This window comes from Salvelinus sp. IW2-2015, unplaced genomic scaffold (genome assembly GCF_002910315.2).
Source record: "Salvelinus sp. IW2-2015 unplaced genomic scaffold, ASM291031v2 Un_scaffold3875, whole genome shotgun sequence".
NCBI lineage: Eukaryota > Metazoa > Chordata > Actinopteri > Salmoniformes > Salmonidae > Salvelinus > Salvelinus sp. IW2-2015.
In genome coordinates this window covers 26,269-43,531 of record NW_019945149.1, presented here as the reverse complement: position 1 = coordinate 43,531, position 17,263 = coordinate 26,269, and the positions used below count along the sequence as shown (strand labels likewise).

Below are 17,263 nucleotides of genomic sequence, written 5' to 3'. Positions count from 1 at the left end.
ACAAGTGCTCAGCATATGTGGGAACTCATTCAACACTTTTTTTGGGTTACTACATGATTCCATATGTGTTACTTCATAGTGTCTTCACTATTCCAAATCAAATCAAAGTTTATTTGTCACGTGCGCCGAATACAACAGGTGTAGACCTTACAGTGAAATGCTTACTTACCAATTGTGCGGGGAAAAAAGAAGGTATGTGTGTGTGTGTAGGTAAGTAAGTAAAGAAATAAAACAACAGTAAAAAGACATTTGAAAAAAGAGTAGCAAGGCTATATACAGACACCGGTTAGTCAGGCTTATTGAGGTAGTATGTACATGTAGGTATGGTTAAAGTGACTATGCATATATGATGAACAGAGAGTAGCAGTAGCGTAAATAGAGGGGTTGGCGGGTGGTGGGACACAATGCAGATAGCCCAGTTAGCGGTGTTTGTCAGACCAGGAGGCATCCCAAAAAATCGGTCTGAACTAATACGACAACTATATGGAAAGATGAGACTCTCACGAACACGATGGTGTTCTCGATTTTGCTCTACGACCCCCACAAGCATCACGGGACTCGTCTGGAGGTAACTGGTACCGTTTAAAAGAATTTCTGGAAGTATGAAGGTATTGTAGTGTTGTGCCAACCCCCCAAAAAGGGGTTAAATATGTGTAAAGATATATGTATTTCCTGAGCTTTCTTATTTCTCCTAGATACAGGACAGACACCTTTTTTAATATTCAATACGTTTCTTTGGGCTAAAAGTAGTAAAGGCCAAATTCAATATTTTATCAAATATTTGTTTCTATATTTTTTTGATACATAAATGGGTCCTAAAATTCTAAATCAAATACCTAAATGATACATAGTATGACAATCTTAAAACAATTCCATATATCAATTCTATAAATCAATTCCATAAATCAATTCCATATATCCGGGAAAGAGAGAGAGAGAGAGGACACTCAGAAGACTATGACATTGTCATGCGACATTTTCTGCAAAAAACACTTAAACTCAAATACAGAGAAGGTAAATTCTTCAATAAAACCAGAGAGAGAGAGATCAGACTTACCCACCAGTCCAGTGTTCTTCTCAGACAGCGTGTACTGCTTGAGGGAAGTGCAGTGCAGTGAGGAGGAAGTGGAGTGGCTGCCCAGTGCAGTGAGGGGCTAGTGGAGTAGCTGCCCAGTGCAGTGAGGGGCTAGTGGAGTAGCTGCCAAGTGCAGTGAGGGGCTAGTAGAGTAGCTGCCCAGTGCAGTGAGGGGGTAGTGGAGTAGCTGACTAGTCGGCGTTGGTCTGGCTGTCAACAGCTGGTGTAGGACGAAGCAGCAGTAGAGTTGTTATTGAACAGAAGAGCAGGGTAAAGAGCAGTACGGGTAGGGTTCACAGAAGAGCAGGGTAAAGAGCAGTACGGGTAGGGTTCACAGAAGAGCACGGCAAAAAGCAGTACGGGTAGGGTTCACAGAAGAGCACGGCAAAAAGCAGTACGGGTAGGGTTCACAGAAGAGCAGGGTAACGAGCAGTACAGGTAGGGTTCACAGAAGAGCTGGGTAACGAGCAGTAGGTAACACAGCACAGTGTAACGGGTCCTCTTCTGGATGTGGAACAAAGTGAAGACTAGGAGGGACTGGGGAGGATCTGGGTTGGTTGGGAGGCTCCTCTGCTGTCCTCTGTGCTGCTCTCTCTCACTGACAGGAGGTTAGGAATGTTGTCTTATCACCCTCTTTTCTCTCTCTCTCTCTCTCTCTCTCTCTCTCTCTCCAGGATGCTCTCTCTCTCTGAGACTGTGGCTCTTTTTGTGTCTCAACATAATGTGATAACAGAAATTCTGAGTCCCAATGGGGAGGCTTTGATATGAACCCTGACCCCACCCTTTCTTCCCCATCCCCTCTGCTCTGAGGGCCACTTGTGCACCCAACAATAGGCCGAGTCAGGGGGAGTATCGGCGGCTCTGTTCAGCACAGAGAACAGAATGGCGTGCCTTGGTTGCAATGAGTGGCCGGGTGGGGAACCATGGTAACCGCTAAACCAGGCCTAGTACTGGTGTACACCACTGGTCCCAAATGACACAAAAGCAAGGCACTATATAGGAAATAGGGTGCGATTTGGGATGAAGCCAATGCCTTTAGGATGAAGAACTCCACATCCCCCTCCTCCCTCCCTCCCTCCCCATCCCCCTCCTCCCTCCCCTCCTCCCCATCCTATCAATAGATAGAAGATGGACTGTTAATTGAGCAGTTTATGACTAAAGTCTTAGAGATGATCCTTTGTAGGGATCTTCTGTCTGGAGTTCTAAAATACAGAGAGAGAGAGAGAGAGAGAGAGAGGGAGTGAGGGGGGGAGAGGGGGAAGAGAGGGAAGGAAGAGAGAGAGAGGGGGGAGAAAGAGAGAGAGAGAGGGGGAGGGAGGGAGAGAGAGAGAGAGAGAGAGAGGAGAGAGAGAGAGAGAGAGAGAGAGAGAGAGGAGGAGGGAGAGGGGGAGACCGGAGAGAGAAGACGAGGGGGAGGAGCAGAAGGAGAGTGGGGAGTGTAGAGAGGAGCAGAGAGGAGAAAGACAGAGAGAGAGCGAGGGAGAGAGAGAGAGCGAGAGAGAGAGGGCCCCTATGCTCCCTGGAAAGAGCAAGGGATGAGTTGAAAAACAAGAGGAAACAGGGGCCTCCAGCTGTGCTGGGGGCATCTTCCATTCGGGGTGGGGAGAAACCAAAAATAATTAGCCACCCAGATGTGGAGAAACTTGGAAGGGGGGGGGGGTAATTTCTTTCATACATTGAGATCCCAGCTGTGTGTTAGACATATTGTCTCGCTCCCATTCTTTGGGCCTCGTGCATCGACATGTAATAGCCTTCTCTGGCTATGTCCCCAATGGCACCTCTGTCCTATCTAGTGCACTACTTTTTACTGCACTACGTCTGGCCAGGGCCCATAGGACTCTGGTTCAAAAGTAGTGCACTATATAAGGAATAGGGTGCCATTTGGGATGCAGCCCCTGAACTGAATGATGGTACTGTCTAGTCGGGGCCAATGGAGAAGCTTTGACATAATACCCTTTTCGTTGAGTCTTTTAATTGGGATTTATCTCATCTTTTTCAGCCTCATCTTCTCTGTCTGTGTTGGTCTGTCTGTCCCCGCGGGGTACAAACATCACCTAGTAAAACTGTTTACTCTAGCCTGGAGTGAATTGATTATCAGCTGTTCTCTCTTTAAACTGACGTGGGGACAGACATAAAGACTAGCTCTGCATTTACAATTTGTGTTTTGAAATGGCTCCTAGTCAGGCTGATGCTAAATAATATCAAGACGCTTATCAGAAGCATCAACAGGCTGTAGTTACAGTATAGTTATAGTAATAGTTGGGGATATGTAGTTTATCGTATAGTTGGCCGGATGTAGTTATTAGTAATATTGGGGAGTGTAGTTATGTATAGTGGGGATGTAGTTATATATGGTTGGGGATGTAGTTACAGTTATAGTTATAGTAATAGTTGGAGATGTAGTTACAGTAATAGTTATAGTTATAGTCTTTGGTGATGAGGTATAGTATATGTTTGTGTTAGGTATAGTATAGTTTTGGTGATGTAGTTATAGTATAGTTGGTGATGTAGGGTATAGTATAGTTGGTGATGTATGTTAAGTATTAGGTGGTGGATGTAGGTTATAGCTTATAGTTGGTGATGTAGTTATAGTTATAGTTGGTGATGTTAGGTTATAGGTATAGTTGTGATGTAGTTATAGTATAGTTGGAGATGTAGTTATATATGGTTGGGATTGTAGTTATAGCATAGTTGGAGATGTAGTTATAGCTAGTTATTTATAGCATAGTTGGAGATGTAAGTTATAGTAATAGTTGGGGATGTAGGATAGTATAGTTTGGTGATGTAGTTATAAGTATTAGTTTGGGGATGTAGGTATAGTATAGTTTGGTGGATGTAGTTATAGTATAGTTGGGGATTAGGTATAGTATAGTTATAGTATAGTTGGGGATGTAGTTATAGTATGTGGGGATTGTAGTTAAATAGTATAGTTGGGGATGGTAGTTATTAGTATAGTTATAGTATAGTTGGGGATGTGGTGTATAGTATATTGGATGTGGTTATAGTATAGTTGGGGATGTAGTTTTATAGTTATAGTTATAGTATAGTTGGGGATGTAGTATAGTTATAGTTGGGGATGTAGTTATAGTATAGTTATAGTATATGTTGGGGATTGTAGTTATAGTATAGTTGGGGATGTAGTATAGTATAGTTATAGTATAGTTGGGGATGTAGTTATAGTATAGTTGGGGATGGTATTATAGTATAGGTTGGGGATGTAGTTATATTATAGTTGGGGAGTGTAGTTATAGTATAGTTATAGTATAGTTGGGGATGTAGTTATAGTATAGGTTGGGGATGTAGATTATAGTATAGTGGGATAGTTATAGTATATTATAGTATAGTTGGGGATGTAGTTATAGTATAGTTGGGGATGTAGTTATAGTATAGTTGGGGATGTAGTTATAGTATAGTTAAGTAATAGTTGGGGATGTTAAGTTATAGTATAGTTTATAGTATAGTTTGGGGATGTAGTTATGTTATATGTGGATGTAGGTATTATAGTTGGGGATGTAGTTATATATTAGGTTAATAAGTATAGTTTGGGGATGTAGTTATAGTTATAGTTGTGGGATGTAGTTCTATAGTATAGTTGGGGATGTAAGTTATAGTATAGTTGGGGATGTAGTTATAGATATTTATTAGATTATTTAGTATAGTTGGGATTGTAGTTATAGGGTATAGTTTGATAGGGGGGGATGTGGATGTTAGTATATGTTGGTGGGGGTGTATTGTGTAGTATTGGGATGTAGTAGGTATGTTGGGAGTGGTATTAGTTATAGTATAGTTGGGGATGTAGTTATAGCTATAGTTATAGTATAGTGGGGGATGTAGTTATAGTATAGTTGGGGATGTAGTTATAGTTATAGTATGGGGGATGTAGTTATAGGTTATAGTATAGCTTGTATATAGTATAGTTAGGTAGATAGTTGTGGGAGGTAGTTATAGTATAGTTGGGGATGTAGTTATAGTATAGTTATAGTATAGTGGCGGATGTAAGTTATAGTATAGCTATAGTATAGTTGGGGATGTAGTTATATATAGTTTATAGTATAGTTATTAGTTATATAGGTGGGGATGTAGTTATAGTATAGTTGGGATGTAGTTATAGTATAGTATGTATAGTTCGGATGTAGTTAGTATAGGGTTGGGTATGATTGGGATTGTAGTTATATAGTATATTGTGGGTATAGTTTATAGTATAGTTATAGTATAGTGGGGATTAGTATAGTATAGCTATAGTATAGTTGTGGGATGTAGTTTATATATAGTTATAGTATAGTTGGGGATGTAGTTAGTTATAGTATAGTTGGGATTAGTTATAGTATAGTTGGGGGATGTAGTTATTATAGTAAGTTATAGTTAGTGGGGATGTAGTTTATATAGTTGGGGATGTGTTATAGTATAGTTATAGTATAGGTTGGGATAGTTTATAGTTAGTAGTTATAGTATAGTTGGGGATGTAGTTATATTATAGGTTAGTATAGTTGGGGAATGTAGTTAATAGTTATAGTTATAGTATAGTTGTGGGATGTAGTATATATAGTATAGAGTTGGGGATGTAGTTATAGTTTATAGTTGGAGTATGTTAGTTATAGTATAGTTATAGTATAGTTGGGGGATGTAGTTATAGTAGTAGTAGTTATAGTATAGTTGGGGATGTAGTTATAGTATAGTTATTAGTATAGTTGTGAGATGTAGTTATAGTATAGTATGGTGAGGTAGTTATAGTATAGTATGGGAGTAGTATATAGTTGGGGATGTAGTTTATAGTATTAGTATTAGTTTAGTTGGAGGATGTAGTTATAGTATAGTTATAGTATAGTTGGGGATGTAGGTATAGTATAGTTGGGTAGTTATTAGTATATTGGGAGTAGTTATATGTATGTTGGGGTGTAGTTTAAGTATAGTTGGGGATAGTTATAGTATAGTTATAGTATAGTTGGGGATGTGAGTATATAGTAGTATAGTTGGATGTAGTTATAAGTATGAGTTGGGGATGTAGTTATAGTATAGTTATAGTATAGTTGGGGATGTAGTTATATATAGTTTATAGTATAGTTGGGGATGTAGTTATAGTTATAGTATTAGTATAAGGTGGGGATGTAGTTATAGTATAGTTGGGGATGTAGTATAGTATAGTTATAGATATAGTTTGGGATGTAGTTATAGTATAGTTGGGGATGTAGTTTAGTTAATATAAGTTATAGTTTATAGTATGTGTTGGATAGTTAGTTATAGTATAGTTGGGGATGTAGTTATAGTATAGTTGGGGTGTAGTTATGTATAGTATAGTATTAGTTGGATGTAGCTATGTTTATAGTATAAGTTGGGATGTAGTTATAGTATATAGTTAGGGGATGTAGTTATAGTAATAGTTATAGTATAGTTGGGGATGTAGTTATAGTATAGTATATAGTTTGGGGATGTAGTTATAGTATAGTTGGGGATGTAGTTAGTATAGTTATAGTATAGGTGGGGATGTAGTTATAGTATAGTTGGGGATGTAGTTATAGTATAGTTATAGTTATAGTTTTGGAGGTAGTAGTTATAGTATAGTTATAGGATTGATAGTTGGGGATGTTAGTTATAGTATAGTTTGGGGATGTAGTTATAGTATAGTTATAGTATATTGGGGATGTAGTTAATAGTATAGTTGGGGATGTATAGTTATAGTATAGTTGGGGATGTAGTTTTATATGTATAGTTATAGTATAAGTTGGGGATGTAGTTATAGTATAGTTGGGGATGTAGTTATAGTATAAGTAGTAGTTATAGTATAGTGGGGATGTAGTTATAGTATTAGTTGGGGATGTAGTTATAGTATAGTTATAAGTATAGTTGAGGAATGTTAGTTTATAGTATAGTTATTAGTATAGTGTGGGTATGTAGTTTTAGTTAGTAGTATAGTTGGGGATGTAGTTATAGTAATAGTTATAGTATAGTTGGGGATGTAGTTATATGTATATTAGTTGGGGATGTAGTTAATAGTAAATAGTTATAGTATAGTTGGGGATGTTAGTTATAGTATAGTTATAGTATAGTCGGGGATTGTAGTTATAGTATAGTTTATAGATAGTTGGGGATGTAGTTATAGTATAGTTATAGTATTAGTGGGATGTAGTATAGTTAGTATTAGGTTATAGTATAGTTGGGGATATAGTATAGTATATTGGGGATGTAGTTTAGGATAGTTATAGTATAGTTGGGGATGTAGGATGTATAGTTATAGTATAGTTAGATAGTATAGTTGGGGATGTTAGTATAGTTATAGTTGGGGATGTAAGTTATAGTATAGTTACTTAGTATAGTTGGGATGTAGTTATAGTATAGTTGGGGATGTAGTTATAGTATAAGTTGGGGAATGTAGTTATAGTTATAGTAGTTGGGGATGTAGTTATAGCTATAGTTGGGGAATGTAGTTCTAGTCATAGTTGGAGAGGTAGTTATAGTATAGCATAGATGTTGGGATGTAGTTTAGTATAGTATAGTATAGTTGGGAGTGATCTATAGTTATAGTATAGTTGGGGATGTAGTTATAGTTATAGTTGGGATGTGTTTATATAGTTGGGGATGTAGTATATATTTATAGTTGGAGGTAGTATAGTATAGTTGTAGTTATAGTTGGGGATGTAGTATGTATGTTGGATGTAAGTTGTATTAGCTATTAAGTTGTATAGTTGGGATGTAGTTATAGTATAGTGTATAGTATAGTTGGGGATGTAGTTATAGTATAGTTGGGATGTTAGTTATAGTTATATAGTTGGTGTATAGTTGGATGTAGTTATGGTATAGTATAGTATAGTTGGGGATGTGGTTATATTAGTGTAGATAGTATTGTGTAGTTGGGTATAGGTATAGTATAGTTGGGATGTAGTTATAGTATAGTTATAGTATAGTTGGGAGTAGTTTATAGTAATAGTTATAGTATAGTTGGGGATGTAGTTATAGTATAGTTAATAGTATAGTGGGGAGTAGTTATAGTATAGTTATAGTATAGTTGGGATAGTTATAGTATAGTTGGGGATGTAGTTATAGTTATAGCTATAGTAGAGTTGGGGTGTAAGTTATAGTATAGTTTGGGGATTAGTATAGTATATTGGGGATGTAGTTATAGTATAGTTGGATGTAGTTATAGTATAGTTGGGAGGTAGTTTAGTAGTTATAGTTGGGGATGTTAGTTATAGTATAGTTATGGGGATGTCATTATAGTATAGTTATAGTATAGTTGGGATGAGTTTATAGTATAGTTGGGGATTAGTTATACTATAGGTATAAGTATAGTTATAGTATAGTATAGTTATAGTTATAGTATAGTTATAGTGTAGTTGGATGTAGTTATAGTATAGTTGGGAGTAGTATAGTATAGTGGGGATGTAGTATAGTATAGTTATAGTGTAGTTTGGGGATGTAGGATAGTATAGTTGGGGATGTAGTTATAGTATAGTTTATAGTTAGTTGGGGTTGTAGTTATAGTATAGTTGGGATGAGTTATAGTTGGGGATGTAGTTATAGTATAGTTGGGGATGTATTAGATATAGATAGTATAGTTGGAGGATTAGTTATAGTAATTAATAGTAAGTTGGGGATGTAGTGTATAGCTATTAGTATAGTATAGTGGGGGATGTATTATAGTATAGTTATGAGTATAGTTGGGGATGTTAGTTATATTAGTGGATAGTAGATAGTTATAGTTGGGGATGTAGTTATAGTATAGTTGGGGATGTAGTTATAGTATAGTTGGGGATGCTGTTTAGTTAATTAATAAACACAGTAAACCTCCTCAAACCCTCAGAAAAAGAACACCACAAACAGAATCCACACCAGCAACAAGTGTATTAGGATCAGACACAGGAAAAGTATTTCACGTGTCAATTTTGACAAGTAACGTCATCATTATGCAAAACAACATCATCTGTTTTCAACAAAAGAAGCAGACCATCCAAACTGTTTTGGGGGGATGCACGAAGGCACACCTGTTTATTCATCAGAAGACAGTAGATACATGGCAGCAGAATTGTAAACATTTCATGATCAATAATTTCAGTAATTATTTCAGTAATATTTGTCAGTTATAAATAAGTTATGCCTTCCTTTATCTGTGGCAGGGCACATAAAACATTTGTGGAAAGTTTTGTGTCACCATATTTCCAAGTTAGGTATTTCAAGTTAGGTATATTGTCCTGTATGTAGTTAACTTTTACAATGCACAAATTACATTTAGAATTTAGAATGAAAAAAATTATCTTGTGTGTATGTGTGTGCGTGTGTGAGTGTGTGTGTGTTGTATATGTGTGTGTGTGAGTGTGTGTGTGTTGTATATGTGTGTGTGAGTGTGTGTGTGTTGTATATGTGTGTGTGAGTGTGTGTGTGTTGTATGTGTGTGTGTGTGTGTGTGTGTTAGAACATTAGTTGTAAATTCAAGGCACAGTTTGCATCATGTTTCTACCAACCCAGCAGCTCAAGGCCTCACATGTTCCCGTTACCATGGTTCCCACTATATGACCAAGCTGCAAAGTCAAAATTGGCTATATCATTTAAAAAAAAGATGACATTTTCACGATACGGTCTTAAATTTAAAGGGATACTTTGGGATTTTGGCCCTTTATCTACTTCCTGAGTCAGAGGAACTGGTGGATACCATATTTATGTCTCTGTCTCCAGTATTAAGGAAGTTAGAGATATTTTCAAGAGCCAATGCTAACTAATTAGCGTTAGTGCAATGACTGGAGTCTATGGGTATCTGCTAGCATGCTATCCCTTTAAGGTTCAGGTTAGGCATGAGTTTTTAAGCAGTGTGGGTTAACGGACGAGTGTTAGGGTTAGGTTTAAAATCAGGTCTGAAGAAGAGAAATTGTATAACTGAGCAGGGCTTCCCGACTTTGCAACTGGTCCAGATAGTGACGACCTGGTTACATGTCGCATGTTATTCGTTGTATCTCTGGTTTCTGGTCCTAACTGCTTTCCTCTCGTTCAGGTACATGTTGACATAAGAGGTCAGAAGATCATCCATTTTATAGCCCTGAATGGACAAAGACACAAAGCACAATATGAAAACATTATTCAGAATAAATGTATCTTATTAAGGCCAGGCACTATACTCTAATAGGGATTTTTTTTTATTTTTACAATTAACTTTTTTACCAGTTGAATGTAGATACAAATATGACTTTTTTTTGTATTACACATTTTGTAAAATATTATATTGAAATATGCAAATGAGGTGATCTGTCATTAAATATGCACATATGTGGCCCGTTTCAAGAAGCTAGGCGTATGTCGCATGTCACTACTTCACAGGAGAGGCATTTGAACGTAAACATGTATTTTTTAAAATCAAAATACGTTCATTTTTTGCCAAAAATGTCTTCTTGAACATGTGAACTTTCATGTGCCTTAATAACAAACTTGTATGCCATCTGTAAATACGAATAAAATGGTTACATTTACAAGCCTAGTCAGTTTAGCCACAGAAAAATACAGGAACCTTCCTACTAGCTATGATTGGCTGAGATAATGGGTGGGCTGGACATGCCGAGAGATGAGTTCAGATTGGTCTGCCATGCAACCTGACATAGCTTGAGAGGATCTGCAGAGAAGAATGTGAGAAACTACCCAAATACAGGTTTGCTAAGCTTGTTGCGTCATATCCAAGAAGACTTGAGGCTGTATTCGCTGCCAAAGGTGCTTCAACAAAGTACTGAGTAAAAGGTCTGAATACTTATGTAAATGTGATATTTCATTTTTTTGTTAAAATACATTTGCACTCCCCCAAAAATATTTTGCATTGTCATTATGGGGTATTGTGTGTACAGTATATTGATGAGGATAAAAAAATATATATTTTAGAATACACACACACACGTTCGTTTAAAACATGTACATGTTAGGGCCTATACATTTTTCATACTACTATAATGTCCTTTTTTACTGTATCTCAAATAGAGTCCTTCTTATTCTAGTTATCATTATCATTATCATTTCCATACTATAAAGTATATTTCATTCATTGTTTATTTACATTTGCTTATTTGTTGTGCCAGCGGTTTAAACCCGTTTCTAGTTAACTGGTTCTTGGGGTTCTCCCCAGGAGTATGGGGGTTCATGGGGTTCATGGGGTTCTCCCCAGGAGTATGGGGGTTCATGAGGTTCTCCCCAGGAGTATGGGGGTTCATGGGGTTCTCCCCAGGAGTATGGGGGCCGCCTCTACTCTTAACCACTAGGCTACCTGCCGCCTCTACACTCTAACCACTAGGCTACCTGCCGCCTCTACACTCTAACCACTTAGGCTACCTGCCGCCTCTACACTCTAACCACTAGGCTACCTGCCGCCTCTACACTCTAACCACTAGGCTACGCCGCCTCTACACTCTAACCACTAGGCTAACCTGCCACCTCTACAACTCTAACCACTAGGCTACCTGCCGCCTCTACACTCTAACCACTAGGCTACCTGCCGCCTCTACACTCTAACCACTAGGCTACCTGCCGCCTCTACACTCTAACCACTAGGCTACCTGCCGCCTCTACACTCTAACCACGGGCTACCCTGCCGCCTCTACACTCTAACCACTAGGCTACCTGCCGACCTACACTCTAACCACTAGGCTACCTGCCACTCTACACTCTAACACCACTAGACTACCTGCCACCTCTACACTCTAACCACTAGGCTACCTGCCGACCCTACACTCTAACCACTAGGCTACCTGCCACCTCTACACTCTAACCACTAGACTACCTGCCCCCTCTACACTCTAACCACTAGACTACCTGCCACCCTACCTCTAACACTAGACTACCTGCCGACCCTACACTCTAACCACTAGACTACCTGCCACCACTACACTCTAACCACTAGACTACCTGCCACCACTACACTCTAACCACTAGACTACCTGCCAACCTCTACACTCTAACCACTAGACTACCTGCCGACCCTACACTCTAACCACTAGACTACTGCCGACCCTACACTCTAACCACTAGACTACCTGCCACCCTACACTCTAACCACTAGACTACCTGCCGACCCTACACTCTAACCACTAGACTACCTGCCGACCCTACACTCTAACCACTAGACTACCTGCCACCACTACACTCTAACCACTAGACTACCTGCCGACCCTACACTCTAACCACTAGGCTACCTGCCACCTCTACACTCTAACCACCAGGCTACCTGCCCACTCTTACACTCTAACCACTAGACTACCTGCCGACCCAACACTCTAACACTAGGCTACCTGCCGACCCTACACACTCTAACCACTAGGCCCTACTGCCGCCCCTAACTCTACCCTAGACTACCTGCCGCCCAACAACTCTAACCACTAGGCTACCTGCCGCCCCAACACTCTAACCACCTAGGCTACCTGCCGCCCCAACACTTTAACCACCAGGCTACCTGCCGACCCTACACTCTAACCACCAGGCTACCTGCACCACCCCAACACTTTAACCACCAGGCACTACTGCCGCACTACACTCTAAACCACTAGGCTACCTGCCGCCCCAACCACTTTAACCACCAGCTACCTGCCGACCCTACACTCTAACACACCAGGCTACCTGCCACCCCAACACTTTAACCACCAGGCTACCTGCCGCCCTACACTCTAACCACCAGGCCTTTACCTGCCGCCCCTACACTCTAACCACCAGGCTACCTGCCGCCCGACACTTTAACGCACCAGGCATACCTGCCGTCCCATACGCTCTAACCACTAGCTACCTGCAGCCCCTACACACTCTAACCACCAGGCTACGCTGCCGCCCTACACTCTAACCACCAGGCTACCTGCCGCCCGACACTTTAACCACTAGGCTACTGCCGTCCCAACATGCTCTAACCACTAGGCTACCTGCCGCCCCAAACACTTTAACCACCAGGCTACCTGCCGCCCCCCTACACTCTAACCACTAGGCTTACCTGCCGCCCAACACTTTAACCCACCAGGCTACCTGCCGCCCCTACACTCTAACCACTAGGCTAACCTGCCGCCCCAACACTCTAACCACTAGGCTACCTGCCGCCCCAACACTCTAACCACCTAGGCCTCTGCGCCCCAACACTCTAACCACTTAGGCTACCTGCCGCCCCAACACTCTAGCCACTAGGCTACCTGCCGCCCCAAACACTCTAACACTAGGCTACGCCGCCCCAACACTCTAACCACTAGGCTACCTGCCGCCCCAACGCTCTAAACACAGGCTACCTGTCGCCCCAACGCTTTAAGCACTAGATACTGCCGCCCCAACCCTATAAACACTAGGCTACCTGCCCCCCAACGCTTTAACCACTAGGCTACCTGCCGTCCAACGCTCTAACCACCAGGCTACCTGCCGGCCCCAAACTCTAACCACTAGGCTACCTGCCGCCCCAACGCTCTAAACACTAGGGCTACTGTTCGCGCCCCAACGCTTTAAGCACTAGATTACCTGCCGCACCAACGCTAATAAAACACTTAGGCTACCTGCCGCCCCAACGCTTTAACCACATAGGCTACCTGCGCGTCCCAACGCTCTAACCACCAGGCTACCTGCCGCCCCAACACTCTAACCACTAGGCTACTTGCCGCCCAACGCTTAACCCTAGGCTACTGCCCGCTCTACACTCTAACCACTAAGCTACTGCCGCCTCTACACTCTAACCACTAAGCTACCTTGCCGCCTCTACACTCTAAACCACTAGACTACCTGCCACCACTACACTCTAACCACTAGACTACCTGCCGACCCTACACTCTAACCACTAGACTACCTGCCGACCCTACACTCTAACCACTAGACTACCTGCCGACCCTACACTCTAAACACTAGACTACCTGCCACCCTACACTCTAACCACTAGACTACCTGCCGACCCTACACTCTAACCACTAGACTACCTGCCGACCTACACTCTAACCACTACGAAACTACTGCCACACTACACTCTAACCACTTAGACTACCTGCCGACCCTACACTCTAACCACTCTAGGCTACCTGCCACCTTCTTACACTCTAAAACCACCAGGCTACCTGCCGCCCCTACACATCTTAACCACTAGGCCCTACCTTGCCCGACCCTACACTCTAAACCACTAGCTTACCGTGCCACTCTACACTCTAACACTAGACCTACCCTTGCCGACCCAACACTCTAACCACTAGGCTACCTGCCCGACCCTACCTCTAACCACTAGGCTACCTGCCAACCCCTACACTTCTAAACCACTAGGACTACCTGCCGCCCCAACACTCTAACCACTAGGCTACCTGCCGCCCCAACACTCTAACCCACTAGGCTACCTTGCCGCCCCAAACACTTTAACCACCAGGCTAACCTGCCGACCTACACTCTAACCACCAGGCTACCTGCCACCCCCAACACTTTACACCACCAGGCTACCTGCCGCACCTACACTCTAACCACTAGGCTACCTGCCGCCCCAACACTTTAACCACCAGGCTACCTGCCGACCCTACACTCTACCACAGGCTACCTGCCACACCCAACACTTTAACCACCAGGCTACCTGCCGCCCCTACACCTAACCACCAGAGGCTACCTGCCGCCCCTACACTCTAACCACCAGGCTACCTGCCGCCCCGACACTTTAACCACCAGGCTACCTGCCGTCCCAACGCTCTAACCATAGGCTACCTGCCGCCCCCTACACTCTAACCACCAGGCTACCTGCCGCCCCGACACTTTAACCACTAGGCTACCTGCCGTCCCAACGCTGAACCACTAGGCTACCTGCCGCCCCAACACTTTAACCACCAGGCTACCTGCCGCCCACACCTCTAACCCACTAGGCTACCTGCCGCCCCAACACTTTAACCCACCAGGCTACCTGCCGCCCTACACTCAACCACTAGGCTACCTGCCGCCCCAACACTCTAACCACTAGGCTACCTGCCGCCCACACTCTAACCACTAGGCTACCTGCCGCCCTACACCTAACCACTAGCTACTGCCGCCCAACACTCTAGCCACTAGGCTACCTGCCGCCCCAACACTCTAACCACTAGGCTACCTGCCGCCCCAACACTCTAACCATAGGCTACCTGCCGCCCCACGCTCTAAACACTAGGCTTACCTTTGTCGCCCAATCGCTTTAGAGCACTAGATTACCTGCCACCCCAACGCTATAAACCACTAGGCTACTGCCGCCCTAACGCTTTAACCACTAGGCTACCTGCCGTCCCAACGCTCTAACCACCAGGCTACCTGCCGCCCAACACTCTAACCACTAGGCTACTTGCCGCCCAACGCTTTAACCACTAGGCTATACCTGGCCCCTACACTCTAACCACTAAGCTACCTGCCGCCTCTACACTCTAACCACTAAGCTACCTGCCACCACAACACTCTAACCACTAGGCTACCTGCCGCCCCAACACTCTAACCACCAGGCTACCTGCCCCCCAACACTCTAACCACTAGACTATACTGACCGCCCCAAGACACTCTAACCACTAGGCTACCTGCCACCCCTACACTCTAACCACAGGCTACCTGCCGCGCCTACACTCTAACCATAGGCTACCTGCGCCTCTACACTCTAACACTAGGCTACCTGCCGCCTCTACACCTCTAACCACTAGGCTACCTGCCGACCTCTACTCTCTAACCACTAGGCTACCTGCCGCCTCTAACACTCTAAACCACTAGGCTACCTGCCGCCTCTACACTCTAACCACTAGGCTACCTGCCGCCTCTACACTCTAACCACTAGGCTACCTGCCGCCTCTACACTCTAACCACTAGGCTACCTGCCCCGCTCTACACTTTAACCACTAGGCTACCTGCCACCTCTACACTCTAACCACTAAGGCTACCTGCCGCCTCTACACTCTAACCACTAGGCTACCTGCCGCCTCTACACTCTAACCACTAGGCTACCTGCCGCTCTACACTCTAACCACTGGGCTACCTGCCGCCTCTACACTCTAACCACTAGGCTACCTGCCGCCCCAACACCTTTAACCACCAGGCTACCTGCCGCCCCTGCAACTCTAACCACTAGGCTACCTGCCGCCCAACACTCTAACCACTAGGCTACCTGCCGCCCCAACACTCTAACACTAGGCTACCTGCCGCCCCAACACACTCTAACCACTAGGCTACCTGCCGCCCCAACACTCTAACCACATAGGCTACCTGCCGCCCCCAACACTCTAACCACTAGGCTACCTGCCGCCCCAACACTCTAACCACTAGGCTACCTGCCGCCCCAACGCTCTAAACACTAGCCTAACTGTGTCGCCAACGCTTTAACCACTAATACCTGCCGCCCCAACGCTATAAACACTAGGCTACCTGCCGCCGCCCAACGTTTAACCACTAGGCTACCTGCCGCCCCTACACTCTAACCACCAGGCTACCTCCGCCCCTACACTCTAACCACTAGGCTACCTCCACCAAACACTCTAACCACTAGCTACCTGCCACCTCAACACTCTAACCACCCAGGCTACCTGCCCGCCCCAACACTCTAACCACCAGGCTACCTGCGCCCCAACACTCTAACCACCAGGCCTACCTGGCCCTGCCAACACTCTAACCACCAGGCTACCTGCCGCCCCAACATCTCTAACCACCGGCTACCTGCCGCCCCAACACTCAACCACTAGGCTACCTGCCCGCCCAACGCTTTAACCACTAGGCTACCTGCCACCCCAACACTCTAACCACCAGGCTACCTGCCACCCCAACACTCTAACCACTAGGCTACCTGCCACCCAACACTCTAACCACCAGGCTACCTGCCGCCCCAACACTCTAACCACTTAGGCTTCCTGCCGCCCCAACACTCTAAACCACTAGGCTACCTTGCCCACACCAACACTCTAACCACCAGGCTACCTGCCACCCCAAACTCTAACCACCAGGCTACCTGCCGCCCCAACACTCTAACCCCCAAGGCTACCTGCCACCACAACACTCTAACCACTAAGGCTACCTGCCACCACAACACTCTAACCACTAGGCTACCTGCCGCCCCAACACTCTAACCACCAGGCTTACCTGCCACCCCAACACTCTAAACACTGACTACCTGCCGCCCCAAACACTCTAACCCACTAGGCTACCTGCCACCCTACAACTCTAACCACCAGGCTACCTGCCGCCTCTCACTCTAACCACTAGGCTACCTGCTGCCTCAACACTCTAACCCTAGGCTTCCTGCTT

At 43.8% G+C, this 17,263-nt stretch overlaps 1 protein-coding gene and 1 long non-coding RNA gene across 2 annotated transcripts in view; both read right to left on the bottom strand.

Moving 5' to 3' along the window:
• Window positions 1-1,729, bottom strand: part of LOC112076609 (uncharacterized) — a 7,715-nt gene extending 5,986 nt beyond the window's left edge. The window contains exon 1 of the long non-coding RNA XR_002895222.2: window positions 1,058-1,729. This is a non-coding gene — a long non-coding RNA (uncharacterized lncRNA). The remainder of the gene's footprint in view (window positions 1-1,057) is intronic.
• A 7,294-nt stretch (window positions 1,730-9,023) lies between these two features.
• The window catches only part of LOC112076607 (myosin-VIIa-like), a gene marked incomplete at its 5' end in the record, with an annotated part of 23,710 nt that continues 15,470 nt past the window's right edge, over window positions 9,024-17,263 (bottom strand). Inside the window, one exon of the mRNA XM_024143336.2 lies at window positions 9,024-10,097. Within this exon, the coding sequence (XP_023999104.1) occupies window positions 10,002-10,097 (96 nt within the window). The remainder of the gene's footprint in view (window positions 10,098-17,263) is intronic.